Source organism: Chlamydomonas reinhardtii, chromosome 8 (assembly GCF_000002595.2).
Source record: "Chlamydomonas reinhardtii strain CC-503 cw92 mt+ chromosome 8, whole genome shotgun sequence".
Lineage (NCBI taxonomy): Eukaryota > Viridiplantae > Chlorophyta > Chlorophyceae > Chlamydomonadales > Chlamydomonadaceae > Chlamydomonas > Chlamydomonas reinhardtii.
In genome coordinates this window covers 2527828-2541614 of record NC_057011.1, presented here as the reverse complement: position 1 = coordinate 2541614, position 13787 = coordinate 2527828, and the positions used below count along the sequence as shown (strand labels likewise).

General features: G+C 62.2%; 2 protein-coding genes across 2 annotated transcripts; both read left to right on the top strand.

Moving 5' to 3' along the window:
- The first annotated feature begins 79 nt into the window (after window positions 1–79).
- On the top strand, window positions 80–10704 carry CHLRE_08g372250v5 (uncharacterized protein). Its single transcript, XM_043065055.1, has 21 exons — window positions 80–353; window positions 1133–1300; window positions 1631–1712; window positions 2033–2096; window positions 2399–2519; window positions 3107–3211; window positions 3535–3684; window positions 3931–4020; window positions 4386–4511; window positions 4823–4939; window positions 5346–5453; window positions 5825–5939; window positions 6196–6245; window positions 6516–6620; window positions 6924–7004; window positions 7260–7322; window positions 7724–7855; window positions 8191–8273; window positions 8537–8615; window positions 8847–8891; window positions 9221–10704. The coding sequence occupies exons 1-21, from the start codon at window positions 156–158 to the stop codon at window positions 9257–9259; spliced, it is 2121 nt and encodes a 706-aa protein (XP_042922056.1). The 5' UTR covers window positions 80–155; the 3' UTR covers window positions 9260–10704.
- Window positions 10705–10857: 153 nt separating this feature from the next.
- On the top strand, window positions 10858–12347 carry CHLRE_08g372200v5 (uncharacterized protein). The gene is made up of 3 exons (XM_001701276.2): window positions 10858–10997; window positions 11128–11211; window positions 11496–12347. The coding sequence occupies exons 1-3, from the start codon at window positions 10968–10970 to the stop codon at window positions 11643–11645; spliced, it is 264 nt and encodes an 87-aa protein (XP_001701328.1). The 5' UTR covers window positions 10858–10967; the 3' UTR covers window positions 11646–12347.
- The last annotated feature ends 1440 nt before the right edge of the window (window positions 12348–13787 follow it).

Genomic DNA, 13787 nt, shown 5'->3' with positions numbered 1-13787 from the left:
TTTGAGCTATCCATTTCGACCCTCACTGCAATCCTTGGCTTTTGGCCATCTCAAAGAACTCGCCCTTTCACATCCCACCCCGCATTTAGCTACTCACCTGGTCGCTACGGTGCCAGTCGTAGCTTTTTGACTCGGGCCAAGCTAAGACTAGAGAAATGCAGCGCCAGGTGCTTGAGAATCGCCCAAGCAGCAGCGGCCGCACGGCTGCTCCTGTGTTTGCGCCGCGGCGCTTTGCGCCTATCAACTACTCTCGTCTGGGTCGCAAGGCTGCCGCTCGCCTGGCACGATGGACCGTGGAGCAGCAGGACCCTTGCTCCAGCGGCCGGAGCAGCATCATAGTGCGCGTAGCTGAGGTAAGTTGCTTTGCAGACTTGTAAACAAGCAGCCGGGCTACCAGCTTGCGAAATTGGCGGTTGAGGCGCCCGGCACCTCTAAAGCTTCATCGGCCTTCGTGCTGGCTGCCAGTCGCTGGCGCGGCCCCGCGACACGCACAATAGACATAACGGCGGATTGGGATGGGCTTGAACTAGCGAACGCAGGCGAACGCGGGCTAGTCGCGTGTGGCACCTGTGGACTCAGCAGCCACGAAACACCGCAGCGGCCACCCGCCAAATCTCCCGGCGCTCGCGTTCCCGCAGCTCCCTCCTGCTCCCTCATCCAAGCGTCCACAGCGCGTTTGCGTGTGCAGCTGAAGAGTATAAGGCCGCGCAAGCGCGCCGGTTTGGGCTCAGCAGCTGCGGTGCCGCGAGAACGGCAGCGTCTGCCGGAGGCTGTTGCACCCACCAGGCAGTCAACGCGGTGTCGCCCGAGGCACCCTGCTGCAGCCACCGCCCCCGCCGCTCCATCGCCAATACATCAGCCTGCCATCAGCCTGCCATGACAGCAGCCCGTTACCTGTGCACTGCGCGTGGGCAGAATCCCCTCGCACTCCCAGGGCACGCCTCAACCCGAGCGCGCTTCCGCCCACTTCCCCGCTCCCCCTCCCGCCCCTCCGTTACCTCCCGCCAAACCCCACATCCTTGCCAAACCCCACAACAGCTCCTCCAACCCCACATCCCTGCCCCAACCAAACCCACTCCTCCTCCTCCTCCTCCTCCACCTCCGCCTCTCCCTCTCTCTCACACACACACAGACTCAGGTGGAGCAGGCGACGGCGCCGCCGGTCGCCGGCGCCGCCGCCGCCGACCCCTCGGAGCAGCCCATCGCGCCCACCGTGGAGACGCTGAACGACGACGCCACCGCCGCGGCGGGCGGCAAGACTGGCAGCTCCGGCATCAGCTCCGGCATCCGCCTGGAGAACGTGAGGGCCCTGGGGCGGGGGGGGGGGGTGGCGTTCATGTGATGAGGGGGGAGGGCGGCGTTGCGTGAATGTATGAGTGTTATGGTTTTGGGAACCGGGTTGCGTGCGCGGCTGCCGGGGCTGAACGCTAATGCGTGCGTTGTGCGGGGGCACACGCCTCCACGCCCTAGTCTCCACGCCCCAGCCTCCTCCACGCCCCAGCCTCCTCCACGCCTCAGCCTCCACGCCCCACGGATTCCAGCCCTTCCACGCCCCACTAACTCCCTTCCCCACACGCCCCCACCGATCCCTCCACCCCACCCTGCCCCCCGCCCCCGCACCGCACCCCAGATTGCCATGACGTTCAAGAACCAGCAGGTGCTCAAGGACGTGAGCTGGGAGGTCAAGAAGGGCGAGCGCGTGGGCCTCGTGGGTGAGTGGAGTGGAGGGGCAGGAGGAGGAGCGGGAGAAGGAGCGGAGGGAGGAGAGGAGAGATTGTTGGTGGGTCGGTGAATGCGGGTGGGTGGGGCGGATAGAGCTGGAGGTGGCTGGTGCGAAGGGGGAGGTTGGGTTTGGAAAGAGGAAGCGGCGCAGGCGTGCATGTGGGTGGGAAAATGGCGGGAAGCAAAGGAGCGCAATCGGGCTTTCAAACGACAAAGGCCTTGGGGTTGCAAACGGCCGTCGCTGCACACACAATCCAGTAGTACCGTCTGCTCAATGCCACGTCATTGCCGCTGTCGCCGTGCTGCCTAGGTGTGAACGGCGCGGGCAAGACCACGCAGCTGCAGATCATCATGGGCCGTCTGCAGCCAGACAGGTGTGCGTCTGTGGGTGTGTGTGTGGGGTGGGGATGGGGGGTGGGTTAGACACCAACCGAACTAAACCGAACCCAATGCAGAAGAGCGAGTAGGAGAGCTTGGCCCTTGCTTTTGCGGGGATGCTGCGGGGTCAGGGGGGACGGGGGCGATGGGTGCGGGGGCAGACTGTGTATCTGCAAGGGCAGGGAAGGCGCTGCAGGGGTAGGGCAGGAGACTGGAGAGTTCCGAGCGCCAAATTTTAGGGAACATGAACTGAACAATCCTCCTTTTCATCTTGCCTCCTGCCGCTCCCTCATTGCAGCGGCGAGGTGGTGAAGGCGCGGCGCAACATGCGCATCGCCTATCTGGCACAGGAGTTTGACGTGCAGCCGGGGCGCACCGTGCGCGAGGAGTTCTACTCGGTGTACGAGATGCAGATGAAGGTGCGCGGTGGCTGTGGGGGAGGGGAGGAGGGGGAAGGAGGGGGAAGGAGGGGGAAGGGGGAATTGTAAGGATGTTTGGAAAAGCGGGACAGGATGCACTGAAGACTGCTGACAGGGGGCGGAGGAGGGAGGAGGGAGGAGGGAGGAGGGAGGAGGGAGGAGGGAGGAGGGGGGGGTGCATCAAGGAGTGGACCCGGCTGGGCTCAGCCGGGGCGAGGATGGAGCGGCGGCGGCCGCGTTGCGGTGGGGGATTGACCACTTCAGCTCACCTCCTGTGGCTGCCACGCACCTGACTGCGGCGCGGCAGCGTCGGACGCAGCACGGTGCTGAGCCCCCTGCTAACCCCCCGGCTACTGCGGCTATGACACACACACCACTGCTGGGAACTCGGTGCATTTCGGGGATGGGGACTATTGTCGCATGCCACTCCGTTGTCAAAGCGTAGGCTACGCTCTCCTCCTCGCTCTATTGCATTGGGTTCGGTTTACCGGGTGCTTATCTCTGGTATTTACAACACCCCTCTGCGGCTACTGCTGCTAACACGGTCGCGTGCGTGTGTCGTCTGCCGCACGTGTGTGTGCTCGCAGGTGAAGCGGCGGCAGGAGGAGCTCTCTGTGAGCCTGGAGTCCGTGGGCGAGGACATGGACCTCATGCAGGAGATCCTGGACGAGCTGGACAAACTCAACAACAAGGTGTGCGCATCACATTCATGATTAATGTTTAGCGATAGCGAATGCCGCGAGTACAGGGATGGATTTGCGAATGTAGGATGGATGTGCGGGTGTAGGTGCGGGTGCGGGTGTGGGTGCGGGTGCGGGTGCGGGTGCGGGTGCGGGTGCGGGTGCGGGTGCGGGTGCGGGTGCGGGTGCGGGTGTGGGTGCGGGTGCGGGTACAGTGGGAGGAGGTGTCAAGATGAGAGGGGGCGCAGATGCGGATGCACCACAAAAGTAAACACATAACCCCAACACAACTCCTCTCCCCCCTTTCACCCCCCTCCCCGTTCAACCGCCGCCAGGTGGTGGACCTGGACGTGGACCTGCTGGACAAGAAGATTGACCAGATGATGCCGGAGCTGGGCTTCAAGCAGGAGGACAACGACCGGCTGGTGGCCAGCTTCAGCGGAGGCTGGCAGATGCGCATGTGCCTGGGCAAGCTGCTGCTGCAGGTGGGGGGTGGGAGGGGGGTGGGTGGGTGGAGGCGTCGTGGGATGCCGGATGAAAGGGCGGAAAAAGAAAGGCACACCGCTCCCTTCAAAACAACACCGCTCCTGTGGACGTGTGGTGCGGTATGTCCCACGCTGCCTAACCTCCCGCCGCTGGTCCATCCATCTTTGCAACCCCCCTCCTCCCCCTACTTCGCTACACTTCTCTGTACCAATCTTTCCAAACCCCCCCTCCCTCATCCCCCCTAGGACCCCGACCTGCTGCTGCTGGACGAGCCCACCAACCACCTGGACCTGGACGCCATCCAGTGGCTGGAGGGCTACCTGCGCAAACAGGAGGTGAGGGGAGGGAGGGAGGGCTACCTGCGCAAACAGGAGGTGAGGGAGGAGAGGAGGTGGGGAGGGGGGCTACCTGCGCAAACAGGAGGTGAGGGAGGGAGAGGTTGGGGGAGGTGGGGGGAGGGAGGGAGGAGGGTCAGGAGGGAAGGGGGCGGGGCCGACGAGCTGGGAGGCAGGAGAGCTGGAGGAGGCGGGCCGAGGTGGGAGGCAGGAGGGAGGAGGCGTGGGAGGGCAAGCGGGGAATCATGGGCTCATGGGCATGTGTACCATGAGTGTACCGTGTCATCAGTGCCACCCCCCGAGTGTAACTCTCTTCTTCCCCCTCCCCTCCGCCCCTCCCCTCGCAACCACCCCCTCCCCCGAAGGTGCCCATGGTGATTGTGTCCCACGACCGCGAGTTCCTGGACCAGCTGTGCACCAAGATCGTGGAGACGGAGCGCGGCGTGGCCACAACCTACCCAGGCAACTACACGCAGTACGTCAACAGCAAGGTGAGGGAGGGAGGGCAGGGAGGGGGAGGGGGAGGGGGAGATGGAAAGGGAGGGAGGGGGAGGAGGGGGGAAGGGGGAAGGGAGGGGGGGAGGGGGGCAGGAGCAGGCGAGGCAGGACGCCTGGAGGAAGCGAAGAGACAGTGGTTCGGGCTGCACAAACGGCCCGCCATGAAGCGGTCGGCGGCCCTGCAACCGCCTTACCTCTTCCCAGCCCGCTGCCCGACCTACCCCGGCTCCCCAACACCTCCCCAACACCTCCCCACACCTCCCCAACACCTCCCCAACCCCCTCCCCCGTCCTCCGCCCTGCAGAACGAGAAGACGGCTCTGCAGTGGGCGGCGTGGGAGAAGCAGCAGAAGGAGATCGCCAAGCAGGAGGAGATCATGCAGCGACTGGCAGGGGGCGCGCAGAGCGGCAGAGCCAGCCAGGTGGGCGTGTGTGTGTGTGTGTGGGGGGGGGGGGGGGGTCGTAGATACCAGCCCAAACTAACCGAACCCAGGGCAATGGGATGGGGGGGAGTGGGCGGGGGTTGCAAAGGTGGTTGGAAAAGCGGTACAGCGGGGGGGGGGGACGGCGTTGGGGGTGCCCGAGCCCAACGAAATGGGGCGGGGAGGAATGTGGGGTGGCAGGTGGGAGCTGGGGTGGAAGGAGGTGGGGGAGGCCGGGGCGGACACGGCCCCCCCGCGTGCCGATGCCGATGCCGATGCCAAAGCCGGTCACCCGCGGCATGTAATACAAGGCGGGGGGGGCTCCCAAGCGTACGATTTCCAAGCGACACGAGCTGTAGCTGTAGTACTGAGCACTCGGCATCACAACAAATACCCACACCCACAGGCCGAGAAGACTCTTGAGCGCATCAAGGCGGAGGGGCTGATCGAGAAGCCCTTCGTGCCCAAGCGCAAAGCCTTCACCTTCCCGCCCGTGGAGAAGATGGGGCAGAAGGTGTGGGCTGGGCCGGCGGCGTGTGTGGCCCTAGGGCCGGCGGGGGGCAGGGCTGGTGTTCCCGGGAGTGCCAAACTTCCAATATGGTCCTGACGAACCGAAACAACGGGGAGGCGCATGGCATGGTGCCGCAACGGCGGGCTCCCTCTCACCGCCGCCGCTTCCTGACGCCTCGCCACCCGCTGCGGCCCACCACTGCCGTGGGAGCTATTCGTGGGGCTCGCCCGTAAACCCGTGCCATGGAGCCCTGTACCACCCCGCCGCCGCCACCCTGCGCCCCATCTGGTGATGTAATCCCCCGCACCCCCACTGTGCCTCTTTCCCCCGCTCGCCATAGCCAATGATGAAATGTAATGTAACCCCCACTGCAGGTTCTGTCCATTGAGGGCCTGACACACGCCTACCCGGGCCGGCCGCTGTTCAAGAACGCTAACCTGGAGATCGCCAAGGGCGACAGGGTGGCCATCATCGGACCCAACGGAGCGGGTGAGAGTTTGATAAAAACGATAACTGCTGCTGAGATATGTGTTTAAAAGCAAGTATTGTTGAGGGGATGTAGACAGTTGAGGACAGGAGGCGAATTTTTGTGCCGGCTTGCTGAGCCATGTAAGAGACGTACGGTAACCCACGATAGCATGCCGACCGCCACCCGCCATCCTGTCTAACTCTCTCGCCCTCCATCTCGTCCTTGACTTCTCGTGTCGCCACCACACACCCACACATCCACCCACTCCCCTCGCAGGCAAGTCCACGCTGCTCCGGCTCATCATGGGCCGCGAGGCGCCGCAGCAGGTGCGCGGGTGGTGCGGCGTTGTGCTAGGGGGGCGTGGCAGTGCGATGCATGCTGCACGCGTACGATGCAACGGACAAAGCAAAACCCGTTACCAAAACCCGTTACGGTGTTCCACGGACAACTCACACATCATCCCAAACCCCACCACCTCATATCCTGCTCCCAAAACCCCATTCGCTGCCGCCTCTCCCCCTACGCATTCACATGTTAGACACTCATGAGTGCAACCCCCCCCCCACACACACATACACTCACACACACACGCGCAGGGCACGGTGCGCCTGGGCGAGCACAACATCGAGCCCAACTACTTTGAGCAGAACCAGGCGGAGGCGCTGGACCTGGAGCTGACGGTGCTGGAGACACTGGTCAAGGTAAGGGGGGAGGGGGCATGGGCGGGGGGCATGGCGTGGCGTGTCGATGGGATGAGGGATGGGATTGTTTTGCCAGCCCCAGTAAAGAGACCTGAGACACGAAGAAGAGGATGCGGGTGTCCGTGGTGCCCGCAGCTGCGTGCGTGCTTGCGCGGTTGTGCCTTCTAGGCGATAGCAGTCACGCATCCCACCTGCCCTCGGTAGGCTTGCCCACGCGCTGTGTGTTTGTTTCCCCCCTTCACCGTTCCATCCTTTGCCATCCACCACCCCTCTCTCCCACTGCCTCTCCCCCTTCCCCCACAGTCCTCGCCTGACGCCAAGCTGAACGACCTCAAGTCGCTTTTGGGCCGCATGCTGTTCAGCGGCAACGCCATGGATAAAAAGGTTAGTTTGACAGATTACCATGAGGGAATGTAAGCGTGGGTAGCGTGGGAGAGGTAGCGATATCAATAGAGATCGCGCGAGCTCAGGGATTGGGGACGAGGCAGCTGGCTAGTGGAGTAGTAGATAGAGGCGTGTTTTTGTGCGGCGAATGGCCTTGAGGAGCACTATGACTTGTCCGCACCCCTGACACTCCTCGTCCCCTTCGCCAGCTTCTTTGCCCACATTCACAAAGCACTCTCTCACTATGGCACACAGGTCAAGGTGCTGAGTGGCGGCGAGAAGGCGCGTCTGGCGCTCGCCAAGTTCATGTGCACACAGGTGTGTGCGTGTGTGTGTGTGTGTGTTTGCATGTGTGTGTGTGTGTGTGTGTGTGTGTGTGTGTGTGTGTGTGTGTGTGTGTGTGTGTGTGTGTGTGTGTGTGTGTGTGTGTGTGTGTTTGCATGTGTGTGTGGGAGGTTGGACGGGTGGGGCCGGGGCAGGCGAGCAGCAGCAGCAGCTTGACGGAGCGGCGGCGGACCGACGGAGTACCGCTGACTTCTGGGGCAACCGCCGACACGTGCACCATCGCTGTCACAATCACCGTGTTGCGCCCTCCCTCGCCGTCCTTGCGCTTCCCCCCTACCCGCACACTTACACACACGTCACCCCTGTGCCTCTATCCTTACTAATGCACGCGGGCACTTCTCAACTACCGTAACCAACTAACTGCCGTACCGCAGGGCACGCTGCTGGTCCTGGACGAGCCCACCAACCACCTGGACATCCCCAGCAAGGAGACGCTGGAGGAGGCCATCCGCGCCTTCCAGGGCGCCGTCATCGCCGTCAGCCACGACCGCTACTTCCTGCGGCAGGTGAGGAGGGGCGGACCTGGCGGTTGGGACGGTTGGGACGGTTGGCGGTCAGGGCGGTTGATTCGTGCGTGGTGGATGTGGCGGTCGTGGGCGCACACACACACGCGTGCGGGTGTGTCGTGTGGGGAGCGAGTGGGCTTCCGGGGCTCGGCACGTGCCTCACGCCACCGGCCCCTCACCAGCCGCGCGCCCCTTCACCACACCGTTGCCCCGTGCCCCTGTCGCCTGAGGCCCTGCCCCTGCCGCTGCCGCTGCACTTCTCTCCCCTTCTTCCACAACCGCACCCTTAACCACAACCACAACCATAACCACCACCTCGAACCGCCTCGACCCAGATCGCCACTCGCGTGCTGCTGGTGGAGGGCCAGAAGCTGCAGGACTACCAGGGCGACTACGACTACTACCTGTCCAAGAACGAGTGAGTTTATAGTATTTTGCGTAATGTTTAAATTTACAATTTACTATAAGATTTGGTTATTGCACAGCGCCTTTTGTGCCAACGAGTGCAGCTGCGTGGCAGAGAGCCAACCGGGCTGACCTCTGACCGCGCGCTGTTGGTTTGCACTGCGTTCGGGGCTCTACCGGGCTTAGGCGACAGCGTGTGTGCCTGCTGATGTGTAGCTGTGATGTCAGCACCGCCGCCGCCGCCGCTGACGCGTCCCATGTCATCATGCCGTGCAGGGATGAGGCGGCCAAGATGGAGGAGAAGGAGGCCAAGGTCAAGGAGATCGAGAAGGACAACATAAAGGCCAAGTCCAAGGTGCGTGTCACGTGGGGGAGATGCTGTGTGATTGTGCGTGTGTCTGGCGGTGTGGACAATGCACGGCCGGATGAGGCGGGCGTGGTCGCGGCGCTGGGTGTGTGCCACCGCACACGCACTGTCGCCATCAGCTCCGCATTAGTTCCGCAACGCACGTCAACAGCTGTACCTCTTTGCTGGATGCGTCTGAGCTGTCCTTATGCTTTCCCTGCCCGGCCCGGCCCTGCCCAGATGACTAAGGCCGAGAAGGAGCGGCTCAAGAAGGAGAAGGCCAAGGTGAGGCGGGGAGCTGCGGGGTTGGGGGTTTAGTGAAGTCCAATCCCAGCTCAAAACGAGGCGGCGGTGGTAGTTGAAACCAATGCCAAATCATGTTTGATACCCAGAACCGCAAACGGACCACCGACTGCGGGGTCTGCGGGCTGGGGGCACCGGGAGTCGATGGGCGGCAGGGAGGGCTGGCGGGCTTGGATGGGAGGGTGGCGGCCGCCTTCAGGGCTGAGGGACTAGCGCGCTTGCAGCCGCCCCGGCCCATAGTGACCGTGCCGGTGTGGCGTGCCAGCCGTCCTCACTGCACTTGCGTTTGGATTTTGCTCTCTGCCCTACAGGCCTTCCATTCGGGAGCTGAGGCCAAGAAGAAGAAGTGAGCGGGTGCGGCTCAGGCGGGGGGCTGGGGCGGCGGCGGCGCCGCCGCCGCGGCCCATACTGGCGGGCCTCCAGCCCTGCGTGTGGGTCCCAGGGCAGCCGGACAGGGTTGGGCTGGGGCGGGGCGCGCCTCGCTTCTTGTTTGGTGCGTGTGCAAGTGTGAGCGTGTGCGCGTGTGTGTATGAGGATGCACATTGGTGATGAGCGATGAGGCACAGTGGCGAAAGTGAAATTCGTGAATTTGACGCAGGTGGTGATATCGCATTGGTTTCTGAGAGTAATGTGCAGTAAGATTTGGGTTGAGGGCTTGAGTTGTTTCTTTTGATGAAGGGAAAGGCGGCAGAAGGGCAAGGAGGGCTTGGAGTGTGGTGTGCGGAAGCAGCGAGGGAACGGCAGGGAGCGGCGGGTAGAATGGGAAGGGGGCCGTGTTAGTGTGCAACATCCCGGATAGCGTTACGACTTGGAATGGTGCCGGCAGGCATACTAGTTGCGGTAATGCGAGCCTTAGAGCAGTGAGGTTCAGTTCACCGTGTTCACGTGTTTTACGGTCTGGTTGGCGCGTGAGCACGTGGAGAGCATCAAAATGAGAGGTGATGGTACAGGTTGCTGGCGCTGGAGCGCCATGGCAGCCGCTAAGCTGCGGCAGTAGAGACTTGTGTCGAGTCGAGGCGGGAACGAATGCCTCGAGTACAAAGAGCAAAGCAAAATGTGGCAACAAGAGCAGCTGTGGCCACAGCGAAATTCCACCCCAGCATGAGGCCGTTTTGACGGGGACGAAATGTCCTTCGCCGCGGCCATGAGCTCCCTTTGACTCCTCCGCATCAAGGCTTCTTATGCACTCCTATGTCAACCCTGGGCCGTTAAGCCCGCCTTGGTAGGCCCCTTCGACTGCCTTTTGGTGTGAAGTGGCAACAATGGAAAGCCCATACTGAAATCGCAGCTGCGCGGCCGGAATACCATCCCCGCGGCCTGAGTAACCGTCCCGGGACGAGCTAAGGATCAGCCCTGTGACAATGCGCGGCGCCTTGGGCCTCCAAAACGGGACGTGTCCGGGCTGGCGCGTTTGGCATCGTTCCAGGGCGACCCTTGGACACCCCGCGACACCACTGCGTGCATTACGTTGCGCTCTAATGATAGTTTTCGGCACATATAGCCCAGACTCGTATCGGCGCGCGCCAGCGCGCAAGCGCCGGAAGCAAGAATGGACCCGCCCCAAGCTTCTGGCCCAACGGGCGGTACAAAGGAGTGATGTGTCAACTTTTCTTGTGTGTCTGTCTGTCTACTTTCGTTGTGTCCGAAAGATACACGTTATCGAAACCTATTCGTATGCTTGCAAACCCGCGCAAGCTGTGACAGGCTTACGAGACGTTTAAGTCGAACTCGTTGGGCTCGCTCAGTGCCGGAGCTTGTACCCAATCTATAATGATATTCTGGTTTCACTTATCCAAAATTCAGCGGGGCTCTTGGGCGCGGTCTGCAAGCCGCGCCGGTACCGAAGGACGGGGGCGGTCCCGGACGACCGAAGGACGGAATGGGCGCGGAATGGCGAGGGGTGCTCGCGACGCTATTTAAGCCGCGCCGGCCAGCCCTTTGGTGTATAGCAATTCAGCTCCACACAAGCACACTGAATACTCGCTGCTCCCTTCGCCCACTACTAATACTAGTCCTTCCTCTCGCGCCGCGAGTCCTTTCCTTCGTCGCCGCTCAAGAATGCCTCTGCCCTTCAAGCTGCCCCTGGATGTGAGTCGTTCTGATTCCACCACGCAGCGCTGCCTTACGTGCTGTCGCGGTCGTCACTCGCTTTTTGCCAACGCCAGCACATTCCGCATGCTGGTCGCGCTGACACCCCGCTTGTGCCTTAATCCCGCAGGCCTACATCCTGATGCTGCCCATCACCTACGCCAGCGCTGCCTTCGTCGCGATGTGCTGCCGTGTGCCCACCGCTGACCCCGAGGTGAGCCGACCGGCTAGCCACAATTGTGTCGTCGGGAACCTTTTTCCGCACAATTCCGTTTCGAGCTCAAGTGTACACGTCAACACAGCCTTGCCAGCCATCACGCATTTGGACTGATAGACTGATAGGTGTTGTGCGGTCGCTTGCCAGTGCCAGCAATTTCCGGAAGCCCTAGCTGTGCGGCCCTTGAACGACGCGTCTCCCCGCCCCGGCCTCCCCGCCTCCTTCCTTCCCCGTCCTGACTCCCACTCCCCTCTCCCCTCCCCTCCGCATCCGCCTTGCAGACCTCCAGCATCGCCTACTACGAAGACGAGCAGAAGAGCGCCGCCGCGGCCCAGCGCTACGACAACTCGTTTAAGCAGTTCTTCGATGCCCGCATCCGCAACCACAAGGTCGGCGTGTTCCAGAACTGGATGCCCAACAGCCCTCAGTAAAGCGATGCCATTAGGATTGGTCGCAGCGCAGCATGTGATGAGCTGCAGAGGCTTAGCCCTGATGCGCAGGCAGTGGCATTGAGCGCGTGATTGGGCGCGGAAGACTGTTGACTCCTATAAAGTGTAGAATTCATCTTGCCCAATTTTTTGCGGGGACTTTGCGAGAGGGCATGGGCGCCCCTTGGCGTGAGTTGCAGTGCGCACGACGCCGCGCGACCCCGCGTAGCAGGAGTGACCCCCTTGGTTGCGGGGGTCTGAAGCTTGACGCTGACTTGAATGACGGCTGACCCACATGGCATGACTCTTGTGACTTCGATGTCACCACACGCACACACACACGGTTGACCAAGACGACGATTTACTTGACAAACGCTTGTGACTGCTGCTTGACTGGTAGCTTTGTATATGAAGACATCAATCTGGCGATTTATGAAATGCTGCTAGCACGGCGGTGACATCGTGGGCTGTCGTAAGATTGAAGAGAGCCGTACGTGATGCCCTTCGTCTATGGCAGAGGCTTTGAGTAGGCTAGGAACGTGACTCTTGGTTCGCAACTACATAGGAGAGTCGGTTTGTGGAGCTTCAATATGTGACCCAAATGAATAACCCGAGATTGTGTGCGCAACTCGCCACACCGGGAATTGACAGTGAGCAACGGCGCGCCCCTGCGGACGCCTGACAGTTGTAACTGATCACGACGCAAAGTAAGCCAGTGCACCTCTTTTCTCTTTAGCCATGGACGCCTACACGGCAATACACCACCGCGCAGCAGTGGATTTTCTGGCACTGTGGCGTTGGGAAATCAGGTGGGTGGCACAGGGCTTGATGGCATACTTGTACTCTGGGCCTTATGATGAGGGGCGGCAAGCGACTCCGTGCTAGCAGCTGCATGGTGCTGGTGCTTGTGCCTGTGTGCGTTTGCCCCTGCACAGGTGACTGCCATTCACTGCAAACGTGTGCGCGCCTGTCTTTGGAGCTGGTCAGCTGGAGCTGAGTGCCTTTGGAGCTGGAGCTGAGCGCCTGAGCCGCGTCCCACGGGCAGTGCATAGCGGTGTACGCGTGAGCCGGTATCTCGTTTGCACACAACGGCCAGGTGCGCAACCCGGGAGTTGGTGTTGGGAGGGACACATACATGCGTTGGGGGGTGGCCTTGCACGTTGTCCTTGAACTCCAAGTACAAGGGAAAGCAGAGGGTGGTACGAGGCATAGTCCCGCGTTGCCGTGGCCCAGCCGGCGGGTTGCATGCGAGGTAGGGCCGTATGTAGGGGTGGGCTGCGTGTCTGGGGGCGGGCAGGAAGGCATGGCGTGGACAGCCTGGCGTGCGCAGCCCCCCCCCAGATGTGCTTTGCATGCTGCAGCCCGCGCCACTGCCCAGCACAGGTTTGCCTTGAGAGGCAGTGGAAGCTACGCCCGCCGCCACCGGGTTGTGCGGCAGCTGCGGAATGCGCATGCATGGGCAGGACGCCGCAGCCGCGCCGGGAATTCATGGAGGTGGGAGGTGGGAGGCGGGAGCTGGATGGCACACCCGGGTGACGCGAGGGGTGCAGGCCGGGCTCGCTTCCCGGTCAGGAGGCGGGGCCGGGGGCGGGGCAGATACCTGCCTGGGTGTACGGCGTGGGGAGCTGGGAGTAGTGTGCGGGAGGGCCGCGAGGGGCAATGGTTTGGTGCTTTGACTGCCTGTGAGGTTTGGTGCTGATCCTTCTTGTGTGGGATATCTATGCCAGGGGCACGAGAGGGCTGCGGCAAGGGCATGCTGCCGAGGGCTCTGCACTTACGATCCCCTGAGGCCCTGACGCAGGGGTCGTATCTTGTTTTCGGGCTAATGTCTAGCTCCAGACAAAAACGGCCGGGTGGCCGCCGTCTTTTGTCTGGGCACATGGCGGTTTGGGGGCTTCTCCATAGGACTTCGGACAAAACCCGCCCCAAACCCGGGCCAACAAAGTCTCGCCCCAGACATTAGCCCCCGGGAGGAATGTCTAGGAAACGGCCAAAATGGCCAATTAATGTCTGGAGACATTAAGATAGGAGCCCTGCCCTGACGCCCAGCTCCGCCGCAGGAATTCATGGAGGCAGGTGCCGCCCTGCCACTCCGAGGAGAGTGAGCGAGGGAGCGCAGCTGCTGGCTGGGACTGCTGCATGCAA

Coding starts and splice junctions, on each gene's coding strand:
- CHLRE_08g372200v5 (XM_001701276.2), top strand. CDS start 10,968: ATGCCTCTGCCCTTCAAGCTGCCCCTGGAT. Junction 10,998..11,127: donor CCTTCAAGCTGCCCCTGGAT/GTGAGTCGTTCT, acceptor TTAATCCCGCAG/GCCTACATCCTGATGCTGCC. Junction 11,212..11,495: donor TGCCCACCGCTGACCCCGAG/GTGAGCCGACCG, acceptor TCCGCCTTGCAG/ACCTCCAGCATCGCCTACTA.
- CHLRE_08g372250v5 (XM_043065055.1), top strand. CDS start 156: ATGCAGCGCCAGGTGCTTGAGAATCGCCCAAGCAGCAGCGGCCGCACG. Junction 6,246..6,515: donor GCCGCGAGGCGCCGCAGCAG/GTGCGCGGGTGG, acceptor ACACACGCGCAG/GGCACGGTGCGCCTGGGCGA. Junction 7,005..7,259: donor GCAACGCCATGGATAAAAAG/GTTAGTTTGACA, acceptor TATGGCACACAG/GTCAAGGTGCTGAGTGGCGG.